Source organism: Chamaea fasciata, unplaced genomic scaffold, assembly GCF_029207755.1.
Source record: "Chamaea fasciata isolate MVZ Bird 193981 ecotype frontalis unplaced genomic scaffold, bChaFas1.0.hap1 SCAF_11, whole genome shotgun sequence".
In the NCBI taxonomy this organism is placed as follows: Eukaryota; Metazoa; Chordata; class Aves; order Passeriformes; family Sylviidae; genus Chamaea; species Chamaea fasciata.
The window spans coordinates 26,207,398-26,229,914 of NW_027094096.1; the positions used below are offsets into that span (position 1 = coordinate 26,207,398).

The window sequence follows — 22,517 nt, forward strand, 5'->3', positions numbered from 1 at the left end:
GAGAGTTACAGAAAGAGGTAAAAATTTTATGAACTTAAGCGCCCTGATAAAAAACCTTTCTGTGCCTGAGGTTAATTCTTTAAAGCTGGAGGCATGAGATTAGGTAATAAAATACATTTCCCTATTATGAAATCTTCACTTGATTTTATCCTACTTTTCAAATACTGTGGCCATACAGGAAAAAAATTCCATTGGCTAAATGGTTTTCTGGTTCTTTGGATATCAAAACTCCCGTATATTCCAGAAGAAACAGTGTGAAGTGTTTCCTGTTCTACATTTCATTATTTGGTGTTAAATCTGATGTTTGCCTGTTCAGAAGTGTCTTATAACTTTGGCTGACCTTTCCATATGCTAGGTTTGTACAGCACTGATGACACGTTACGGACTTGGAAAGCCTTCTGAAGAATTCAGAAGAATTTAATAAGACAGGAACCTTGGCAAAGTTTTTGTGTGGTTTCAGCTTCTGTGTTGAGTGCAAACTCAGAGACACAGTTTTTTTAAGGGTAAATACTTTCCTAAAATACCCTAGTACAGGAATCTACTAAAATTTCACACATCCTACACATCCAGAACAACTGTTGCTAGAATTTAAACAGTTTGTGTAGGGATACCCAAAATCAGAACTGTTGCTTTTGGCAATGAATCCATACTTAGTTACAAAACTGAACTGAAAGAGAAAACTTTTCCATCTTGTACTGCTCCTCTCCTTTTAGTTTAAATTTAAACATTGATGTAATATTCTTGTGTCTTCTTGTACTTGTGTTTTACGTGAGCGCTGTGTAGGGATTTAGAGGTTCCAGAATGTCCTCAGTGATGTCCTGAGAGCTTCATAACATTCTAAAATAGTAATGTACAAGACTGATTATCCTCTTACTTTGTTTTTCCAGAATTTATTGCCACGAATGTATGAGAAAAATGCCCTTGGTCATTCTTAAATTACATATTTTAAAAAATACTTGAGAACTCATCTTGAAATATTTTTCCATTACTGCCAATGCTTGACATTTAATAATAACTTAGAACTTGTACTATATTTTCTTGCATAGTCCTAGCTGAAGAGCTGAAGCTCTTCATGTTCTAAACACCTTTAGATCAAAATGACTCTAAAGAATTTGAAAAATATGTTTTAATATAAAAGTATACACATCAGAGCATAGTCTGTTATCACTGTCGTTTTCTGGGTAGAGTGCTTGGGCAACTGATGGATTAAAAGAAAATACTTCAGTAGTTAGGTAAGATTGCTCAGGAGTCATGTGAGACCTCAGTATAAAACTGTGTATTGGTGGAGTTTGTGTTGTCTGTGAATTTTCAGAAGTGACCAGTATAGTCACTCATTTCCTGAAATACTTTACAAGACTCTGATTATTTTTAAGAAAATAAACAGAAGTGAATTAGTATCCCTTACACAGTTTTAAATAAATTCCCATAGCTAATAGGGGAAATTTTCATCAGAATCACCATCTCTTATAACCACGGGGGGAAAAAAAAAAAAAGGGGGGGGGGGTAGTTTTTCATAGCTGATGAATTGTGAATTAAAACCACAAAACATTATTTGTCGGATTAAACTTTCAAGGTCTTTGCTCTTACAGATATTGCTGATGAGAAGCCGGGGTAAGGCAGTTGCAGGACTCTGCTCAGATGCTTGTGCTCGTGCAAACAACTTTGTTTCCCCTCAGTGATGTGTGGTTGTAGCTGTAGCCTGAATTTTGACTCCTCTCTGCAGGCAGAGCTTGTTGATGTCCAGTATGGGACCGTGGAAGACCTGATCCGGATTCAAGCCATCACAAACGTGACCAAAAAAATTGCACTTTTGAAGCTCGGACAATCACCTTTACTGTATAAGGTGAGTTACAACATCAGCTGAATTATTCATTTGGTGCGTTGTTTTGGTTTGGGTTTTTTTCAGTTTCAAAATACAAAACCAAAGAGTTTCCCAGTTTTTCCCCTGTAAGTCAGGATTTACTGACATTCACATTCTCCCTCAATACTCAGCACTGTCACTCTGCAGTGCCTTTTGTGTGTTCGAGTTGTTTATTTTGCTGCACTTCTTGCAGTGCCCCAGTACTCTGCTGTATTTTCTCTGGGTGTACTAGGAGCTTTCTGACAAACAAAGAAATCACTGAAAGAAATAATAAAGCAGAAGGGATTGTGTCTGGAGAGGGTGTACATGGGTGCATGTGTATCCATCTTCTCCAACTCCAGCTCTGGCAGGGAGAACAAGCAGGAGCTCACTAATCCACTTTTCCATTAAACATAATAGTCTCAACATAAATACCACATTTAAACTCTAAACATCCAGTAAGCGCCTTCTGTTGCAAATACCTTATAAACAGAAATGCTGGTTTGACTTTCAGAAAATACAGGAAGTATAGTAGCTCAGTAAATGCTTAAACAATTCATTCCCAATTCACAAAAGCAATTATAAAAGAGCAGTGACTCCAGATCCTGCAATTAAGAAAATCGGGACCTGCTCTGTTGGCCGTGGAAAGCACAGCTGAGACTGAACACAGATTCAGAAAATAACCACTTAATGTTTTTTTCTATAGGAATAAGATCTGTCTCAATAACAATGCCATTTTCAACTGAGTAGCTTTAGCTGTTTATTTAAATTATTTAGATGCAATTTAATTACGCCCGTGAAAGGTCAGTTGTCGTTGCTGGGACTCGGTTGTTGCCCATCATTTCCAGCAGTGGATCTGATCCTGCGTTTCACTGCTGACAAAGCCAATGAAACAGCAATCAGGGCTCATAAAGCAGGCATTGGTAAAGATGTAAAGTTTGCTGTAACAGCACTGTCTGTGAGATGGACTTTTTACCAATTTGTGTTCCTGTGAAGACTCACTGTGTCTGAAATATCAGCCTGAGCAGCCTGAAGGAGAAGGGAAAACCAGGAGCTGCTGAGGACAAGGAACATCTCAGGAGCTTTTTGTGTGGGTTGCCTGTAGCCTGGTCTCAAATATGTGCTGTTTAATGGCTGAGGTGCATTGGCTACATTTCTGGTGCTCCAAAAAAAGAGTTACACGGCACAAACCAAAGTGTGGTGTGATCAGGAGACTGGCTCCGAATGTGTGTTCAGGGTCTGAGGTAAAATTGCAGCCACCCAAACCTACTTTCCATGTTCTCCTCACAAAGATAAAAACTTTGCCCTTTTTCTTGAGGCTGTAAACTACTTTTTCTTAGAATATAATTTGTGTTTTTTTGGCAGTGAAATAATTGTAAGCTTTACTTCGCTCGTAACTATCGGAAAAGGTGTAGAAAGATTATCTGAAGTAGATTCTCCTTTCCTAAGAAATATTTGATGTGAAATATTGCCTTAAACTGCAAGTCCTGCTGGTTTAAATGGGGCCCAGTATCTCTCTGCTGAATCCACTTTTTGTGTCTTTTCTCCCCCCTCATGTTTATGTTTCTGTACTGCCGAGTCTCACATTTCTGTTTCAGCAGACACTTCCCTCTCCCTATATTTTCCTTATCTCTGCCTTCCATGTGCTTGGTTTTACATCGCATTAAAACAGAGCACTAGTTCATAGGAGAGCTGGGGCTATATATACATATATACTTCGTGGGGTTTTTCCACTTTTTTGTGTTTAACTTGTAATTTTCAGGAGTTAATTTCCTTTAATTATTCATTGTTATTACTTTATATTGTGCAAGTATCTCACTTTGGATTCGAGTCTTGTTATTATAGACCTTGCACTGAGGTTCCATCTCCATAACAGTTTCTAATTATATCTCTGTTTTTCAGTTGTATCTCCCTTGCACAGTTATGCTTTTTGTCTTTCTCTCTTTACTGCTGTTTTTCAAGTGGTTTTTTTTCTGTTTTCCCCTTTTGTGTATTTAATTTGCTTTTTAAAAATTTTTTTGACTGTTCTTTCTCTCTATACTGTGCCCTTTGGAAAAAACCTGAAAGAAATAATAAACTACTGCTGGCAGAAAAAAAATCACCATGAAAACTGAACAACATTTCTTTTGTCTTTACATCACGTTAAGAGAAAGGATGTCCTGCTAGAAAAGAGCTTCATGTTCAAGGGGATAATTTACAGAAACATGTCCAAGTGATGGAAATTTGAATATTTTGAAAAGTAGTTGTATAAACGACAGTATTTTTCAGTATAGATTTCATTTATAGGGATTGGATAAGGTACAAAGTCGGGGGAGGATTAAGGTTGAAAATAATTTGGAGCTTTTTCTTTCAGTCTTTCAGACTGTGCCCGTCTTTTATATCTTTAGACACTGAAAACAACAGAGTTCAGAGCTTGGAGTAATTTGAAACTGGAATGTACAGAGAATTTAGAGTATGCAGAAAAGCCTGAAGTTAATGTGTTGTTAAAATATACAGTTTAGTCTTAAACATGAGTAATTCTGATTAAATTTCGTAAGGTTCATAAATTTAAGCTGCTTTGTGAGAACAAGGTTTGCAGAAATCTGACCTGGAGTTATTCTCATTATTGGACATGATTTTCAGATTTCACTGGGAGCGTTGTATTTCTGTTCCACTGGATCGGAAGGTGGTTTCTGGGCAGGGTGAGAGGTGCAGCATCCATGGCCCCTGTCCAGAGCCAGAGACACATCCTGATCCCTTAAACTGGACCTTTTGGAACAGAGAATGTGTTACCTCAGCCACATCATAAATTACAGCTATAAGGAACATGGACCCTACCTTTATAGCAGGGTATCAACAAGGGCATTGACTCTGGGGGAGAAAAAACCCCAGAGAAAATAACAAACCAAGCAGTTTACATTGCTGTGGTTAAAAAAGAAAAAAAAAGATAAAAAAATGCTTTGTATTATATATATATTTATCTCTATGTATGTCAGAGTGGAGCAGGGGTTTGAGAAGAGGGTTTTATCATTGTTAGGGCGCTAAGATCAGTTGGTGAGCAAGACTCTGCTGTAAGATTAATACAGAAAGTGGGGGGAAAGGAGTGGTAGAAGTGCTTGAGGGAGCAAATAAGAGTATTGCAAAGGCAGAATCCTTTTCACATGCAACTGAATTTACTCTGGCCAGCACCTGGAATGGCAATTTCCTATGGCAAGACAGACTGAGCTGTGGGGCACCTGGGGAGCACACACACGGCGGGGAACTTGGCACAGCCAAGTCCTTTTGGTCTTGTTAGCCAGAGTAATTCCCAGTGCTGAAAAACTGGCAGAAGGAAAAAAAAATTCAGACTGTGTCAGCAGCTCCTGAAGGGATCTTGTGATTTGTCTGAGACATTCGTAAGATCTGGATTGTTGCTGTGTAAAGAGGGAGCTGGATTGAGGGAAGAAGAAAAATTTTCTAATGCAGGGAGCTGAAATGAGGCAAATGTAGAAGGGAAATGAGGCACAAGCTCTGGAGGGGATTGCTATTAAAAGATCATATGTTTTTCCACACCTTGAGATTGAAAGTGACTGTCTCCTGGTGTCCTGGCTAGCAGGAAAATTTGTGTTTTGGTGGAACTCGGGTTACTGGGGTCGCTGGTGAGGCTGAGTAGCCATTCACAGGGGCCAGAGCAGACTCCTGATGTCCTGGAACCGGGAGGATCCATTAATGTGGCTGGTGAAAGATGGTGGAGTTTATCACCAGGGATTAGGCAAACGTGGTGTAGAGCACCTTCTTGAGACAGAGCACCTTAAACTGCCCACTGTGTTTGTGGACCACATATTCTAACAGTGTAAAATGTGTGGTGGCAGCAAGATTGGCCAGAGCACCTCAGCAGCACCCCGCTCTTGCTCCCTAGGACACACCTGAGTGTGTGTCACTGCTCTGGGACGTTACAGAGGCCGGAGGAGGCTTTTTCAGGGAGAACTGCACAGTGCTTTCAATATCCAGCCACTGGAAATGTCATTAACAGATTCACGTTTTGAAAAATGTGGTGTGTCTTGATCATGATTTAATCTTTAGGGGTTGCAATTCACGAAAAAAGACATAATTTTTGTCCTAAATTAACTTTTAATAGAGTAACAAAAGCCCTGAAGGCCAAACCACTTCATCTTTAAAATGTTCACATATTAACATTTTTTCCACATCCATTAAATGAAGATGTTGTTCTGCTGTGTAAATATCTATATTTATTTTAATAATTTACTGCCTTCATAAATATTCATAAAATTGCTTTCTAGCTGTCATAAAGTTTAGGAATGTGGAGGCTTGGGTGTTTATGCAGAGGTTATTGGCAGGCCCTTATAGATAAGGGTTTGCTAAATGGAAAATAGTAAAGATTCCTGGAATAAAGGCAATTTGCAAAAAGGCTTCGATTTAATAACTGTGTTAATTTTAAATAAGTTGACTTTGGAAAAAGTAATTTCACTTTTCTGCAGCGTCTACGTTGTTTATTTCCTTCCCCCTGGTACTTTTTATGGCTAGCACATCCAATTGTGAGGATGATAGTTTACATTGTAAATCTCCGTTTAACGAGGGCCCTCCTTCCGTCCCTCTCTCCCTCCCTAGAGAGGCACAAATGTATCTGTGTATGTTTATGCACATATGTACAGTGTGTGCATGTAAATGTACAGATAAAAACCATGTTAAAAGACCAAACCTTTTTAAGGGCACATAAACACTTTATATGCATTTCATTATTTTGGTTGGGTTATTTTTTGTGGCCTTTTTTTGGACGGTAGAATTTTTTCCAATGCTCCCAAGGTCTTCCTGTACACACATTTCCCCATATGAGTGCTGTGGGACTTTTAATGATATTATATCCCTTCCTAAAGCCCTTCTCGAAAAGCCAAACCACGGATATAGGCAGTATAAACAAAAATTATAGAAACATGTAAAACTGTGCCTGGGGATCTGGATCTGAAGGGATTATCTCGTAACATCCACTGGAGTAGCATGCTGGTTTTCAGGTTTTCCCTAATTTACCATCCTCTTAAAATCTCATCTCAATTCCCAAAATCCTGAGAGTTTCTCTTGGCAGTCCAAGCTGAATTCAGGTTGATTCATTCAAATTGTGGGTGCAGAGTTTGCTAATTAGCCAGTTTATATTTGTTCAGGGTATGTTAGTTCTTATTTTGTCTTGAAGGGAACACTAGTTGCTTCATGGTCCTTTTTCCTTAGCCTTTGTCTGCCCTGAATTTATCAGATATTCTCTCCTTTGAGTTAGTTGCTTTCATTCTTTATCCTTCTTCTCTTCCTCCAAAGGCTAGATTTAGTGTACTCATGTTCTTAACCCTCCCCTTCCTCAAACAGCCTCTTTAATCTGTGAGATATCTCACGGTCTGAAGAACAGTCCCTCTGCATTTCTCCTCTGCTTCCTACATAAGCAAATTCTACCTAAGCCTTCAAAAAACTGCACAATAGTCTATACCAGAAAGGTGTTGATGTAATTGAGGTTTCACACTCATCAGTCCTGTGTTTTGAATGATTGTTTCAGTCACCTGTTTGCTTCTTCCTGATTTTTGATTCACGGAATCATGCATAAGCTGTTTTGCTCTTGAGTGAATACTGAGAAATTTTATGTTTGTTTAGAAGAAAGACCCTTGGCCTTCCTTCATCAGAAAGTGAGATATTTGAGAGATGGGTGGACACAGTTCTCAGTTATATTCCTGCTGCCCTGCCTGATAGCAACGGTTTCTGGTTCCTTTTGAACAAAAGGAACAGACCATGATAGTTAGAGAAGCCTGGAGACACCCTGCCTCCACACCACAGATCTGATCTGGGTTGGGAGGACTAAGACACGCACCCCGGCCCACTGAGGAAATGTACCAGAGTTAAAAAACCAAGTCTCTCCGCACACATTTATCACCTGGTGACTCATCCTGAAGTCATATTTTAATTCTTTATTGGTGTGCTCAGTCTAAACATCGCTGCGGGAAACCAAAATTGAACGTCCCAGTTGTGATACGTTTTCCCCTCAGTGTGAGGTACTGTGGAAGGAAAATCAAGAGTCCTACTCACTTGAGAAATCTATAGTTGATGACTAAAAATGCAGTCAAATAGAAAGTCTCAAACGGTGTCTTTGTATTCCTGATTAGAACCAGTGTTCGGTTCCTAGAAGGCTGTTAGTATCCCGAATAATTTTTAGCTGAGCATGTCAATTTTCCTCCAACTTCATCCAGCATTTGAAGGATGATGTACTGTGACCTGTGCCACCTGAAAGTGAAACAGTGCCAGTGCAGTTATAAATCCAATCTGTATCTGTCCACATGAGAATGAAATAGTTGACAAAAATTTGCTCTCTTACCCCTTAGTCAAGTGCACTGCAGTAAATTAAAGAGGGAATTCTCACTCCACTTTTTACAGTATAAATGGGAAAAAGTAATTTGCTCTTGTAAGCAGTAAGAAGAATATAATGGGTGGGGTAGGAGAAAAGCAATTGATGTCTGGAAGGAAGCATAATTATAGCACAACTTGTCAATATTCTCGAGTAATTAACATTTTGGTTGCATCAGTAAAAGGACTTCTGGTTATTACTCATTTCCTTCTTGCTTACAAACCCCTGGATTTGATTGCATGGAAGGAGAGATGTGCTATTAGCAGAGCAAACGAGGGGAAATGCTAGTTAATGACCAAAAGTAGGTATCGATTATTCTGCATTTCTAACGCCACACAATTTTCCCTGAATGTTTTGAGAAGGCACTGCTGGTTTGCAGATTTGTTTGTGTCCCCAGCTGTAGTTTCTGTTCTATCTTTCTCTTCTGCATTGATCCAGAAATTTCCGAAGTTCCACTGGTGAATCAAACACTGAATTCTTCCCAGCGGGACTCAGTGCATAGTCCTGTTCTCTTCAGTAACCCTAAATGCTTTCATTTCTCTTGGGGAAGTGATTCTAAATATTCATATACTCAATTGGCTGTTTAATTGCACAGTCCCTGCATGTATTGAATGCATCCTTTGAAAAATTAGCCCAGCTCCCATAAGGGATTGCTGTTTCCTGAGGGAAAAGGCTGACCAGTGTTAGAGGAGGTCCCCTCCTTTTAGTGCAGTGAAATTGACTGAGACGCTAAGTGGCTTCCATTCAAACATGGACAGTGGCTGACTCATAAAGAATTCATTGCGGGGTCTTGTGAAGCCCTTGTCTGATTTTAGAGGTGTGAAACTCCGGCATAATTTTCTATTTGATCAAGCCCTTAAAAAGTGACTAATAAATGCTATCATCCAATTTACTGTGTGAGTGCCATGTCCTGATAAGTGGCGCAAAGTCAAGTGAAATGGATTTGCTGTGAGGAAACTGTTCTGAAGCAGAGCTGAGGAAAGATATCCATTGCCTCAGTTTGTACCCTGAACCCACACGAGATCAACTGCTCGTGTGCAGGGCAATGGGAAACACCGCTTTGTCTTTCCTTCAGAAAATCCAAACCTTTTTAATTTTCCCTTCCTGCAGATGCACTGCTCGTACTTCTGCTAGTGGTCTCGGCGCTTTCTTTGTTGCTTTGTGTAGGGAATTACTTTTCTCCTACCCAAGCTGTGAATTGAGCTGGTCTTTTGCATTAGTTGAGCTTTGATTTCACAAAAGGGCCATTGACAGACAAATTATCTGGGCCTTTTCCCAACTCCTGTGTTTCCAGCACATTTCAACAACAGCTGAGAAAGGAGGAAAATAAAATGGAAGATCCAGGAGCTTTGAGTAAGGAAGAGAGGGGTGGAGATAGAAAATCTCATCCTGCCAGAGCAGATCTGCCTGACTTTTGGTTCTTTCAAAGTGTCAGCCACTGGACTGGGTGAGGCAATGCCAAAAATCTTCAGAACTGCCCCCTCCAACAGCTCTGCAGAGGAGAGGCAGAGGCCAGCATGGTACAGCCTGCTTCTATTTGATACTTTCTGGAATAGCGATCAGAGGAAAAGGTCATCTTTTCCAGGCAACAAGTGTTACATAAGTCCTGCCCTCATTCTGTAGTGGGTGGGTTTGACTTGCATGGCATGTTCTATAGTAGCTGCTGGTTTATTATTTTATTAGGAAGAAGTTATGTTTCTTCTCTGACATTTTATGCTCTTTTCAGTCTTCTCAGAATGCTTCATAATAATCAGTTTATTTACATATCTGTGAACTGCGAAACTGGGTTGAAAGGTATCAAAAGTCACTATTCTTGAATAAAGTATTAATGTAAAACATGATTTAAGAGATTATAGAAGTCAATAGAATTTACTTGCCTAGATAGAATTTACATTTACTTTCCTAGGTAGAATTTACATTTATTCCTAGAATGTGTTTTATTTGACAAACCAGGATGTCACAGATTGCTCAGCTGAAGAATGATTTTCATGCCGTGTATCTATATATGGGATATGGAGCCAGATCCAGACATTGGTTTGGCTTTTGCATCGGTTCCGTGTGGCTTTAGTTTTTATTAAGCCCATGGGAAGCTTTTGTAATTTTCCCTGGGATTATTTAAATTGCTCTTTTCAGATTGTCTGCAGCTGGATTTTGTGGAGCATAGATGGTTAAAATCTGTAACTGTCTGTCTTCCCTGGAGAGGGAAGAGGTGGCTTTTAGCATTACATTTCTTAATTTTCTCTTTGCCTGCATAATGCCATGGAACACCAAAGTCAAAATTTCACTCTTAGCCGTTTGGGCCCCTTGATGCCTGTGCATGAATTTGAAAAGAAAAACACCAAGTCCATCATTACAAATATAATTGGCACCCTCTTTGCAAGTACAGCAATAACCACTTGGAATATTTTGTTTCGATTGCCAAAACATTAAACTAACCTTCTGTGCAGAAGGCAATTCTTCCACAGCGAACATATTTTCACTTAACAGGAGAAGATTGTGCATTTCAATATGAGAACTCAGGCATTTTAATTTCCTCTTAAGGTCTCAGTGAATAATTCACAAACAACATGTTCAACAAAGTTAGACTTATGTTGTTTTCTCTTGATCTAGGCCTAACAAAATGGCAGCTTCCTTCATTTGTTATCCTGCTACATTCTCATGCTTTTAAGTGAGTTTGGTTTTTGTATTTGGCTTCTGGAGTTTTTCTTGGTGCTTTTTTTTTTTATTTTTAGTATTGAACATACTCTTCTGAGAGCAATTCTCCATATTTCGAGTTGTGTTCATTCAAGGTAATTGATTCTCTTGGTTTTTGGGGGTTTTTTAAAGCATTGATTTGGATGCTTTTTGATATATATGTATATAGTTGGTCAGGGCTGTTGCAGATAAAAAGATACTTCCTTGTGGTCGTTGGGAAAGAAAACAAAACTCACATGATCACAGTCACTGGAACCTTAAGGTAAAAAAAGTCAGGGGCTTCTTTCTTTGGTTGACATAAGGTGCTGTATAATAACTAGTGCAGTTTTTCTTTATTTGTTTCAAATTTCACATCGCTGGTACACTTCAGCTTTCTCTAAAAATCAGACTCCTCATTAGATAAAACACCCTTAACCAAACAAACCCAAACTATCAGAGAGCTGCCCAGGAAAGCCTCGTAATTGTGAATAATCACAGAACCTGCGTGGGCTGAGATCTGTCACGGCAGCTCAGTTATGTGTAGATGCAGGTCGTATTTTAGATGGAGGACGGAGTGTTTGCGTTTTGTGGAGGCTGGAGGAGTGCCTGCACTGGCAGTCCAACCTGTTATTTCTGTTTGCCCACTGTCAGTTTTTATGCAGACACAAGAATTCTTAGCTCACAGCCTCAGAGGTGACCTTGAGATGACCTAGAGAGACCTCCCTTTCAATAGGATGGAAGCATGTATTTCACTTCTGAGTCAATCTTGGTTTTCCCTGGAGTGGGAATTGCCTGTATGGCCTCTTGTATCAGTGTTCAGTTATATGTGATGCCTTTATGTTATAAAATGTCCACTGGGGAACTGACCTGACAACTCATTTCAGTCAGGCCTCCACTGTAATCTCAGAGGAGAAATGATAACATTTAATCCACTTAACCACCTGGGCATATCCTGTTCCTGGTGCTCACATTAGGGAGTCTAAGGAAAAAAGGCGAGCCCAAATCTCCTAGTTCAGGCCACTCTTGGGTTACAGGCCAAAGAAATCTTTATGAGACGTTAGAAATTAATTAGCCTGGAGCATCTGTGTAGAAATTACTGTGCCTTACAATAGTAAGGTGCTGCAATGTTCCTTAAAAAGGAGCTACAAGGAGGGCATTTGGAATGCATTCGGAGAGCTGGGATCTGGCCTCCCATTCCTGCCTGAGGGCAGTCCGATTCCAAGCAGAATGATTTCTTTTCTTGGTTTGAAATACCTGCAAGGAGTCCAAGTATATTATTTGAGCTGTGATTCGCACTTGACATTAATGGTAGCATCTTCAAAAGATGATGTTTGCTCGATCCAGCAAAGTGGGGTTGGAAGTGTGATACAGCGTGTGGTAAAAGTACAGAAATTTTTATTGCAGAGTATTTAATTTAAATTTTGTTCCTTTTCAGTGTAATGTTTAGCTAATTAGGCAAGGTTAAGATATTAGTGTTTAAGAAAATGTATGTGAAACTATCATGCACAGAAATCTATTTTGCTGTGACATTTGTACATACAACAGAATCTGTTTGCAAGTGCCTTTTGTTTCCATATGTGCTTTTTCTGAAAAACTTGAACTCCTTGGAGATGCAAAATGAGTCTTACAAAAAATGTAATATTTTAATGACTTCCTAATTTAAATGATAATTTACTCATTTATATTATTTGCAAGTATACCTGACTGGATGAACTGTGATGTGTGCACTCTACAGATTCACTGAAAGATGCAAGGACAAAATCTGACATTGTCACTCAACGTGCTTTATTTTCTTTGAAGGTGAAGTCATTTCAAGGCATACAGAAAATTCAGAAAACAAGATTTGCTTCTGACCTGCCAACAGTGCAGAACTGTTCAATACTTGGTGACAGCAGTTGTAATGGGGGAAGAGAAATTGCCTATTTCTCCCTTTTTCTATTCACTAGCAAACAGAACAAACCTATGAGTATGTTATTTAACTTCAAGAAAACCTGAGGTTTCATATTCAAATTAGCTTGGTTGTTAATACAACAGATCTTTGTTCTCCATGAAGAGATAAACTTGGTGCAGTGAAGTTTCCAGAAGAATACAGAAAAACACTGTGCTTATAGAAAAACAATGTGCTTATGTTAAAGCACATTAAAACTCACTTTATTTACTATAAAAACCATACTTAAATGTGCTGCACAGTACATGTTACAGAACCATTCCCCTTCAGCGAAAGAGGCCGTGGGTGGTGTTTGATCAGGGCACACTGCCCCATGACAGTAAGGTCACGGCCGTCACGTGGCACCTCTATGGTTGAAATCCTGTCACCGTGGACTGTCGCGGTGAAGTGCACTCACAGCCTCTCATCCAGATTGGTCAGCTGCTTAATCTTATGTCAAGAAGTTCTTATTGACCAGAAAAATCTCTCCTCCTTTCTTTCGCTGTGAGAACATCATGTAGAAATGCCCTCTGTCAGCCTGATATCCTTCCTTGGCACGGCTTGTGCTCACGGGAGGAGGATGGGGCTGCAAAGCAAGTAGGAAGTAATGTATTTTCCCCCTGGTATCCCTTTTCTGGAAATGGCAGTCATAGGTGTCTTGACTCCCTGAAGTGGAGGATATGTCTGGAGCAATTTAATTATAATCATGACTGTTCTGTGAAATGGGGTATTTCAGTTCTGTTTATCTCCGTAATAGCTTTTGGTGATGAGGTCCTCTATGTAGATACTTAAACATTTCTTGATATGGAATTGGACATTGGAAAGGAAGTATATAAAACTCTGCTAATGCTTTACCATCTATTATGAGATGGGGGGAAAAAAAGATACATAAAATACTCCAGCTTCAGTCTAAATCTGGACAGCTCAGAGTAACTGGTACAATTCTGCGATTCACCTGCATGCTAAACATTAATCTTCACCCTTTAAGGGTATTAGACAGAGATATTTTTTTTCTCAAGATTAATAGACAGTGTAATGAGTTCTTAACAAATCTGTGCTCCTTAAAGAACACCCAAACAAATTTTATGCTTTTATTCCTGAATTAAGCTAGTCGGTGTCTCATGGTTAAGGTGTGTTACATGATGATTTGTTCAGCCTCTGAGGATGTTTGGAAATGATAGGGGGAAAAAATGTCTTTACTATTATCCTGTTCTTTAATTAACCTCGAAGAGGAAAAAAGCCTCTACCCAACATAAAACATTGCTTCTCCAAAAGAGAGTTTTCTAGAAAAATTCTGTTATTTTGTTCCAGAAAAAAATCTTAAATGGTAAGCCTGGAACTTAACATCAATTACTGTGAGATGAAATTAATATAAATATTTCTAAGTCAGCCTTCGAAGTCTTGTTTTCTAATAATCAAAGATTGTCTTATTGGGAGCAAGAAGCAAGCTTGCCCTGTAACCCTGAACTGCCTTTTTTTTCACCTTTTTAGTTAGAAGCAATAGTAGAAAGTCACCACTGTCACTCGCCAAAGAGAAGAAATTATTGGCTGAGAAAAGAAATTCTGTTTGTGGGTTTTTTGGGGTTTTTTTTGCACTCTGTCTCTTTTGCAAACCTGTTGCAAGAGAAAATGCTTGTTCTGAACTTGGAGTTTTTCCCTGATTTTCTATAGATTTCTCTCCTGGGCTCAACACCAGGGCCTGTGATTGTCGTCTTCGCTCTATATCTGAGCATTCATTCGTTACATGGTCCTGTAGTGTAACAGTGTTGAGATGCAGCTTTTATTTGGTTTTTTAGGTTGGAGGCTTTTGGTTTGGCATTTGTTTGGTTTTGTCTTGGTTTTCAGGTTTTTTCTTTTCCCCCAGAGTGAGGTTGTGTATTCTTTAAAGACTTTTTCTGCAAGCTCTGTCTCAGGAGTTACAGTGGTGTAACAGATGTTGATTGATCATGAGCTTTATTGTATTTCTTTTACATTCATCTTATCACTGCAGTATCCTGCTTGTCATTTAGAAGGTTTACTGGAGTTCTAGGAGCTGTAAGTGGTGCTAAATCTTTTCAGTGGGCCCATTGGAGGGAGCTGTGGTTTTAATGTACAAGGTTTCAAATGATATTTCCTTTTGATTTTTCCTTTCCTTCCCCAAAAAATTGTCAGAGAAAGACAAAAATAATTTGCTGTCAATGACTTAGCTGAGAAGAGTGGCAGAGCAAGGGTTTTACTATCACATCTTTCTTAGCCACCCTTGGTGTGACCTTGTCTTGGTATTGGGGTCTTCCGTTCCTAATCACTGCATGAAAAAATCTTAGTGACAGAAAGTTGGACCTGTTTTTCACATTTTATGTTTTTCACTCTGGTTTTTAAGACAGGGGAAGGACATAATTTTGGATTGATGTTTTGGAACTAATTGTAGACTGGTGTTACTGAAGAGGGCTGGAGGTTGTTGGTTTGTTGCCTTTTTTTTTCTTTCCCTTTTTTCCCCTAACTGCTGGTGAATGAATGACTTTGTAGTGCTTTGTGACTGCCAAACTAATCCAGCTGCCTTCCCTGTTCTCATCAAGTGCTTCAACCTTGGACCTCCTTCATGTAGCTCTTTCTCCTATTTCATTTTGGTGAAATGGGCTATTTAGTAGGTCACAGGAGGAGGCAGAGCTCTGTTTTACTGATGTGCTTAGTGGAAAGCAGTGAGGAAGAAAGGACCTGGGAAGACACAAAAGCTGCACATGTTGGCTTTTTCAGCTGGTGTGTCTTCCGTGGAGATTGCCCGCAGTTTTGCTGTACCGGAGTCATACATTAAGTGGTGCTTCAGTTTATTACATATTCCACTTTAGACCTTGATGTTCAGTATGAAAGATGCACTCATGATGTGTCCTGTGTAGCACAGCTCATGAATAAGTTCTTTTGGAAAAAAAAACAAAAATAAAAAAAATCCTGGTTTCTGAAATGTCAGTGAGGAAACAAAATCAAGACCAGCCTTCTTTTTAATTTTGGAGTTTCTCGGGGAGCTCGGGAGCAGAAATCAGTACTGATAATGTATAAAGAACTTTTATTGCTAAGGTTTGTAATAACTTCTTTAATATTTATAGTTCTTTAAATGACTTTATGCACTGGGGCACATTCTTTACGATCATTTCTTTTATCACTCCTCGTTTGTGACTGTTTTTCTAATAAGGAAGATAAATAAGTTCATTCTGAGTATTGATTTACTTAAAGGCACGCTAACCAAGTAGTTAAACACTGCTCTTTGCCATAAATGAAGCAAAAATATTAATTAACCAGTTAATAATATTCAGTTCTCCTTGCTAATAAATAGATATGCCTGAGGCTTATGTATTGCACACTGTATCATTATATGTTCTACTTGGAAACAGAAAATTTAATAAAATGTAAATTTAAAAATACATAACAATGTTCTGCAGTCTCAAAAGAGACTGTTGTATTACATTCAAGGCATTATTTTAAAAGCGTGAAACCTGGATGCAGTGTAATAGACCAGGAAAGAGTTGAGCCGGGAGTATGTCTTCAACTTAACAAAAAACCAGAGCAAGTCTAGAATTTTCCAATACTAGTAATTGGATAAGAATTGTGAGAATAATAAAATAAGTGAATAGTTACTGGTTTTGCACAGGTCCAGTGAAGGCAGCTGTGTTATAAGAATCTAACAGTTAATATGAAATTACTTGGGGCAGCAAATGTGCCTCAGTTGCGAATCTCTGGCTGATTGCTGTGTGGGTTCTGAGAGCAGCTGCTCCTTGGTGGATCTCACACAACAGCTTCACTCTTGGAGCCAGAAGAGTCAAAATCCCACTTTTATCTTGGAGATAGAAGGATGGCTTGGGCTGTTTTCACTTCGACACTGTTAACTTCCAGTGCTGGTACTGGAAAACATATATTCCAGGTACCCCAAGGATATGAAATTTACATTTTTGTTGAGAAAAGACCGCACAGAGAATCAAAGGTTATGAGTTTGCAGTGCATATGGGGCACAGTCGGGGGTGTTTATACAAAGTAGGCATTTTCCTTGTTTTCTGCTCATCCTCTCCCTTTCTCCCTTTTTCTTGCTGGTATTTCAGGGAGGGTTGGAATGAGATGAGCTTTAACCCAACCCAGACCCTTCTGTGGTACCATGGCTGGGGTATCACCTGCCTGGGAGCTTGCTGCTGGAGCCAAGAGGGAGAGAAAAAGATTGCAGAGAGTCAAAAGCCCCTGAGCTGGGAGCAGGTTCCCCAGATGTTTGTGGGGTGTGGCTGCTGGCACAGTGGAGCTGCAGCCACCTCAGCAGAGGAGCACTGCTGTTGGGTTTGTGCCCTGGCACCACGGCTTGCTGGGTGAGAGGTGCCCTGTGCTGGGAATAGTGTTCGAAAATCAGATCTGCTGGTCTTACTTAATTTTTCTAATGTTGGGAAAAAATAAATAAATAAGGAAAAAGAAAAAGAAAGAAAGGGGACATTGGCAGATTTGACTCTGGTCTGTGACTCTGTTGGCAGTTCAGTGGATTTTGGATTAAAAGTTTGGTGGAACACATAAAATCCAACAAAAGGTCTCATCGGTTTATTCTTGATGATTTAGCAAGATTATAATTATATCTTTGTGTAATTGTTTTTTGTATGATGGATCTTCAGCTTTATTCTCTCGGTAATAGAGTCTAAACATAGACTGGAATAACCATAAACATAATCAGTAACAGCAGTTTCAGTGTGGACAGGGAAATGCTATTGGCTTTCTGGAGGTTGCTCATCTGGACATTCATACAGCCTGTTTCTTTTTAATGTTTACTGAATATTTAATGATACTTGTTATGCACACAGTGTTCCTCTACATGCTTATTTAGACGCGGGTAGTATTTCCTGAAGACGTAGGAATGCAAAAGCAATATGAAAGGCTTTTGTATTATATACTCATCAAATAATGAAGCTTTTTTTTTCTGGACTGTAAGCAATTCAAATATTTTGTTTCTGAAATAAATTAAGTAAAGCTTATTGAGTCCAATCAGCCCTTGTTTCTAGGGAATTGTAGTTCAATTTCATTTTTAATTAGATTGAACATTGTGAATTTCTTAGCAGTGGTAAGCAAGATCTGGCAATAAAATATGCACTCAATTTGTATTAAAAGTTGCTAAAATCTAGTACAGGGAACTGGCAGTATATCTGGCTTATGTTTAATTGTCCAAATATCCTATTGTGAAAAAATTCCATTTTTAAAAACTGCTGATGTGTAACAAATTACTTTTCTTTGATAAAACTGTATAGAAGATGAGCAGGCAGCAAACAGGAAAAAGTATAGGACAGAACATTCAGTTCTTGATAAGCTTAATACCACATGTTAATTTTTTTTTTTTTCTGTGCAAGGATTACAGAATTAAACCAAGATGGTTTTTGGTTTGGAGAGGGCGGGGGAAAAGGTCTCCAAAGGTTTTTCCTCCACTGCCACAGCTGTCCGGAGGTCAGTGTGTGGATTTCCAGTCAAACCAGCGCTCAATGGATTTGTGACCAGTGCTCATTGGGAGGCCTGCTGTCCTTGGATAGCATCTACCTGACAGAGGAATGTACTTTACAATAAGATGGATGGTAAACTGATGAACAAAGGAGTTCTTACTCATCACTGCCATACGGCCCCATGGCTCAAAGGGAGATTTTTGTGATTAGCATCCTAAAGTTTCTTACCCTTCCCTTCTGGTTTTCTTCCCACATTCTGTAGGACATCCAAGAAATACAAAAAGAGACTCTTTCTTCCCTAGAAACAATTTTCTAGATATTAAAAAAAAGGAAAAAAAATTGAAAATTGTGAAAGCCAAGTACAGTTTGGAAAGTGATTGCAGAAAATTTCTTTAAAAATCTTAGATATGCTCGTCATATTCTTTCCGCAAATAAGTGCACTTGATGTTATCATTTCTCTGGTAGTAGCTACATCAAAGTCTTAAGGTCCTGCCGTGATACAGAGCAACTCTTTGATTTTTTATTATTCCTATATATGTCACTCTAAGGCAGGAATAGTTTGATAAATTCCATTGCAATATGCTTTCCCCCTTGTAAGACCTTTATGGCAGTGGCCTGTCATTTATGAGACCACCATGTATGCATTTATAGCTGTTTGAAGTTTTATGCAGCTTAATCCCTTTCCCAGCCCTGTTTGTTCCATATAGCAGGGATGCCATTCTTCAGGCAAGGCCAGTGTTTGAGCTGGAAAGGAAACGTGTTTCTTTTCATGGTCCCCATTAAACCGGCTGCGTCCTCCATCCATCCCTTTTACAGCCTTGGCACAGCCCCTTGAGGCTTGATCAGCAAAAAAGTCAAAACCTCTTCAGAGTTTTGCCGCCAAATTCCTTTGGACATCCCTCAGTCTTTGTGATGGGGAATCCTGGAGCGCGATTAAACATCAAGTGCAGTATTAAAAAGATAAGGTGACACCAAAGCTTACTTTGTTAAAGACTTGCTCGAATTTTGGAGGGGTGGTATATAAATGAAGATATGCCTACTTTAGTGGGGTTTTTTCACCTTGAGTTTTGTTTGTGTTACCCAGCCCCTTCCAAATGCTCTGTGTTTGTAGTTGAGAGGATAGCAGCATCTGATTATACCCACAGCGTCTAAATCTTACTTTTCTACCCAATCTGCTACAGAAATAAAAAGATGTTGTGTCAGTGAGATCTTCCAGCATTTACTTTAAATGTACCTTTGCTCTTGCTTCGTAATTTTACGCACTGCCAATTAGTCAAATGAGATGGAAGATCCTTTCAGAGCATCATTATTTTAATTGGGAGTTCGGTAGAAAAGAGTAATTAATAACTGTTAACCTGTCCAGTAAAGCTGTGTCTCAGATTAATGAACCATGTCTTTTGCACATTGCACTAGGAATTGAAAAATGCAGCAGTTAAAAACTGATTACTGTTATTTGTCTAATTAATGCTGATCATCACAGTGAAGTATAATGGCAATAGGAGATTTTTTAAAATGTATTATATTTGATTTTACTACAAATAATTAGTATTTGGTACATATTTTTTTCATGTATTTTTGACGTACAATTTTTTTTAACGAATTAGTTTTTCTTTATTTTTGTTTCCATGCTCCATATGTGTGGTGGCTTTGAATATAAAATTCAGCATGCATTTTTATGAGGTTTACCTGGAAGGGACAGAGAAAAGGTGATCACAATTATGTAGAGACCACATGTAAACAGGATGTTGCTTTCTGTTTTATGAATGTGTTATGTCCATGTTTTGCTTAGCACTGGATGGACTTGTGAATAACAGCAAGATTTTGAATCTGCTTTTAGGAGGAGGAAGAGTTTTGGTTCGAAGTTACGTGGAGGAGGTTGTATGTTAGAATAACAACATGATCCCAAATTAACTTTGCTGTCAGTAGCTGACACTTAAAGGCCTTTGTTGTCTAATGAGCTGTGATGTCATTAACACTTGGCAGTCATTGTGGAAAATACAATTTTTGTGATTTTGTGTGCAGCTTTAAGGTGATTTAAATAGTGTAAACTGCCTTTTTGAGTGTTAAAAAATCTCTTTAAGACTCTGTAAATGCTTGTAAAGCTTGTTTTTTCTCTTTATTCAGTGTTCTGTTGCTTTGCCAGACACGGACATATTTCTGATGTAGAAAAACCTTCAGACACCTCTGAGAAGTTTCAATGAGCAGCCTAATATTATCTGTTAGTGTGATTAACTGTGTACAGGAGTGAGGATACACTTTCAATCGTGTGAAATCCATTCACATGACTTCTGAAGGTGAGAACTACATTTTTAGGCACTTCTGACTTCAGGCATCAGGGTGTGCCTAAAGGGCTTTTTGAAAGGTAGACTTTTAAAATATAATGAGATAGAAGAGAACTCTTAAATACTGTTGTGCAGCTAATTTGTATTGTTTTGTTTAGTGTTATCTGAGGGTTGAAAGTCTGAAGCCTTATGTAATAGAGTTGAAAGCAGAATTTGATCAAATAGGATGATGCCACTGGATTTGTATCGACTCTAGTAACAGTTTGGGAACCTATGGTAAAATTAAAAGATCTGGACTATTTTTTTTTTATTTTCCAGCATTAAAATTTGATTTGAAAATGTCTCTACAGTGTGTTCAGAAGTTGTTGTATTTTAAATCAAGTTTTCCAGACACTGTTAGTGCTACTTGTTTTGAGTAAGAATGGAACTTTCCACAATGGCAAAGTCACTTGCTATATAGGATTGTAAGCCGATGTATCTTGTACTGAACTGCTTTATCTTAAATAATGTATCACTCAATAAAAGAACAGGTTGTTCCATGGATTAGTGGACAGGTTTTTCATAGCTCTGTTTCTTGAGGCTGGATTTTGTGGTGTCTAATCTGTGGGCAAGCTCCTGTATTCCTTTACATCTGTCGCTCTATCCCTTGATTTCTTCCGTGTTTTTTCCCCCTTCCACTAAGGAGTAAGCTCTTCAGTTTTTATTAATGCCTCCTCAGTCGTGTATTAACAGCGTCTGCCTCTTGTCTGCTCAATACCCCATTTTCATTAAACTTGCAGGGAATGTACGGAGATACTTCCTCCTGTGAAACAAGTTTTGTGTGCCAGCTGATCAGTGGCTCAGTCATTTCCGTGGATCAGGACACATAAATGGACGAGCTTGGAAAAGTGGTCTTAGGCAATATTTGTCCGTAGCAGGGCTGGTGCTGTGCCTCATAGAGCACAAACTGCCCTGCCGGTACTCTAGGCACCGTAACGGGGAGAACTGTCTGTACAGTGCGTTCTCAGAAGGCTTGTCCAGATTTTGGAACCACTGGCAAATATGGTGAGAAGAATTGCCAATAATGAGAAGCTATTTTAATCTGCAATTAGTAGGTTGATATAATCCACAGTTACTTGCATCATCTTTTTTTTTTATTATTTTTTCCTGGTGCATTCATAAGCATTGTTAACCACCAGTGTTAGGAATGTGCTGTGTTGTGATGCCCCTTGTTGGTTGATCATGCATTTCTACATTGTAATCATGCATTTCTACATTGTAAATTATTTGTGAGCAGAACCGCTGCTGGGAATCAACACACGGGAGGGAAAAGATGCCATGCTTATTTCATTATCTTTAAACATTAGGGTCTTGCTGGGTCAGAGGTTCTAGAAGCAGGAACTAAGCTGTTCAGGTGCAATGGGAGAATTGTGTAGGAAACCCTTCTTGGCTGTCTCTGCACTCAGAGTTGCTGCAATCCAGGTGAGACCAAAGCATGATGTGATTTTCTGCTCTCTGCCCGTACAATGACAGCTTAAACTCAGCCCCAGACGTGGCTCCCACGCGCAGTACATCAGAGTAGTGCTGCTTCAGCCACACTTTATTTTCAGCTGGAAAATGAGGGTACTGCTGGATGAGCTCCATGCCTCAGTGTGCGTGTTTTTAATTTTCTGATCCTCTGGGGTTAGCAGGTAACCAGTCCGGTGTAGTCCCTGGAAAGTAATGAAGGCTGATTGCCCGGTTGGTTTTGTGCTGTTTGGTGCTTACAAGGTGCAAGGATGGTCTCAGCTGAGAGGAAGAGACCGGGGGAAAAGATCTTCAGAGAGTCAAACGTTGCACTCAGGTGGAAGATAACAAATAGAGCTTGAGGCCAGTACCTGCTGCAGTGCTCCCCTGCGTGTCACCACTGATGGGCAACTCTTATGCATCATGCTAGAGATTCACAGAGATGCAGTCTGTTCTCTTTGGTAGGTTTGTTCTGTGTTCAGATCATTAATATAACCCCCAATTAAGTATTTATTCAGGTGCACAC

The 22,517-nt window shown here is 39.2% G+C and overlaps 1 protein-coding gene across 1 annotated transcript in view; it reads left to right on the forward strand.

The window, feature by feature from the left end:
- Positions 1-22,517, forward strand: part of NAALADL2 (N-acetylated alpha-linked acidic dipeptidase like 2) — a 438,547-nt gene that overhangs the window by 266,658 nt on the left and 149,372 nt on the right. The window contains exon 7 of the mRNA XM_066193760.1: positions 1,724-1,843. Within this exon, the coding sequence (XP_066049857.1) occupies positions 1,724-1,843 (120 nt within the window). The remainder of the gene's footprint in view (positions 1-1,723; positions 1,844-22,517) is intronic.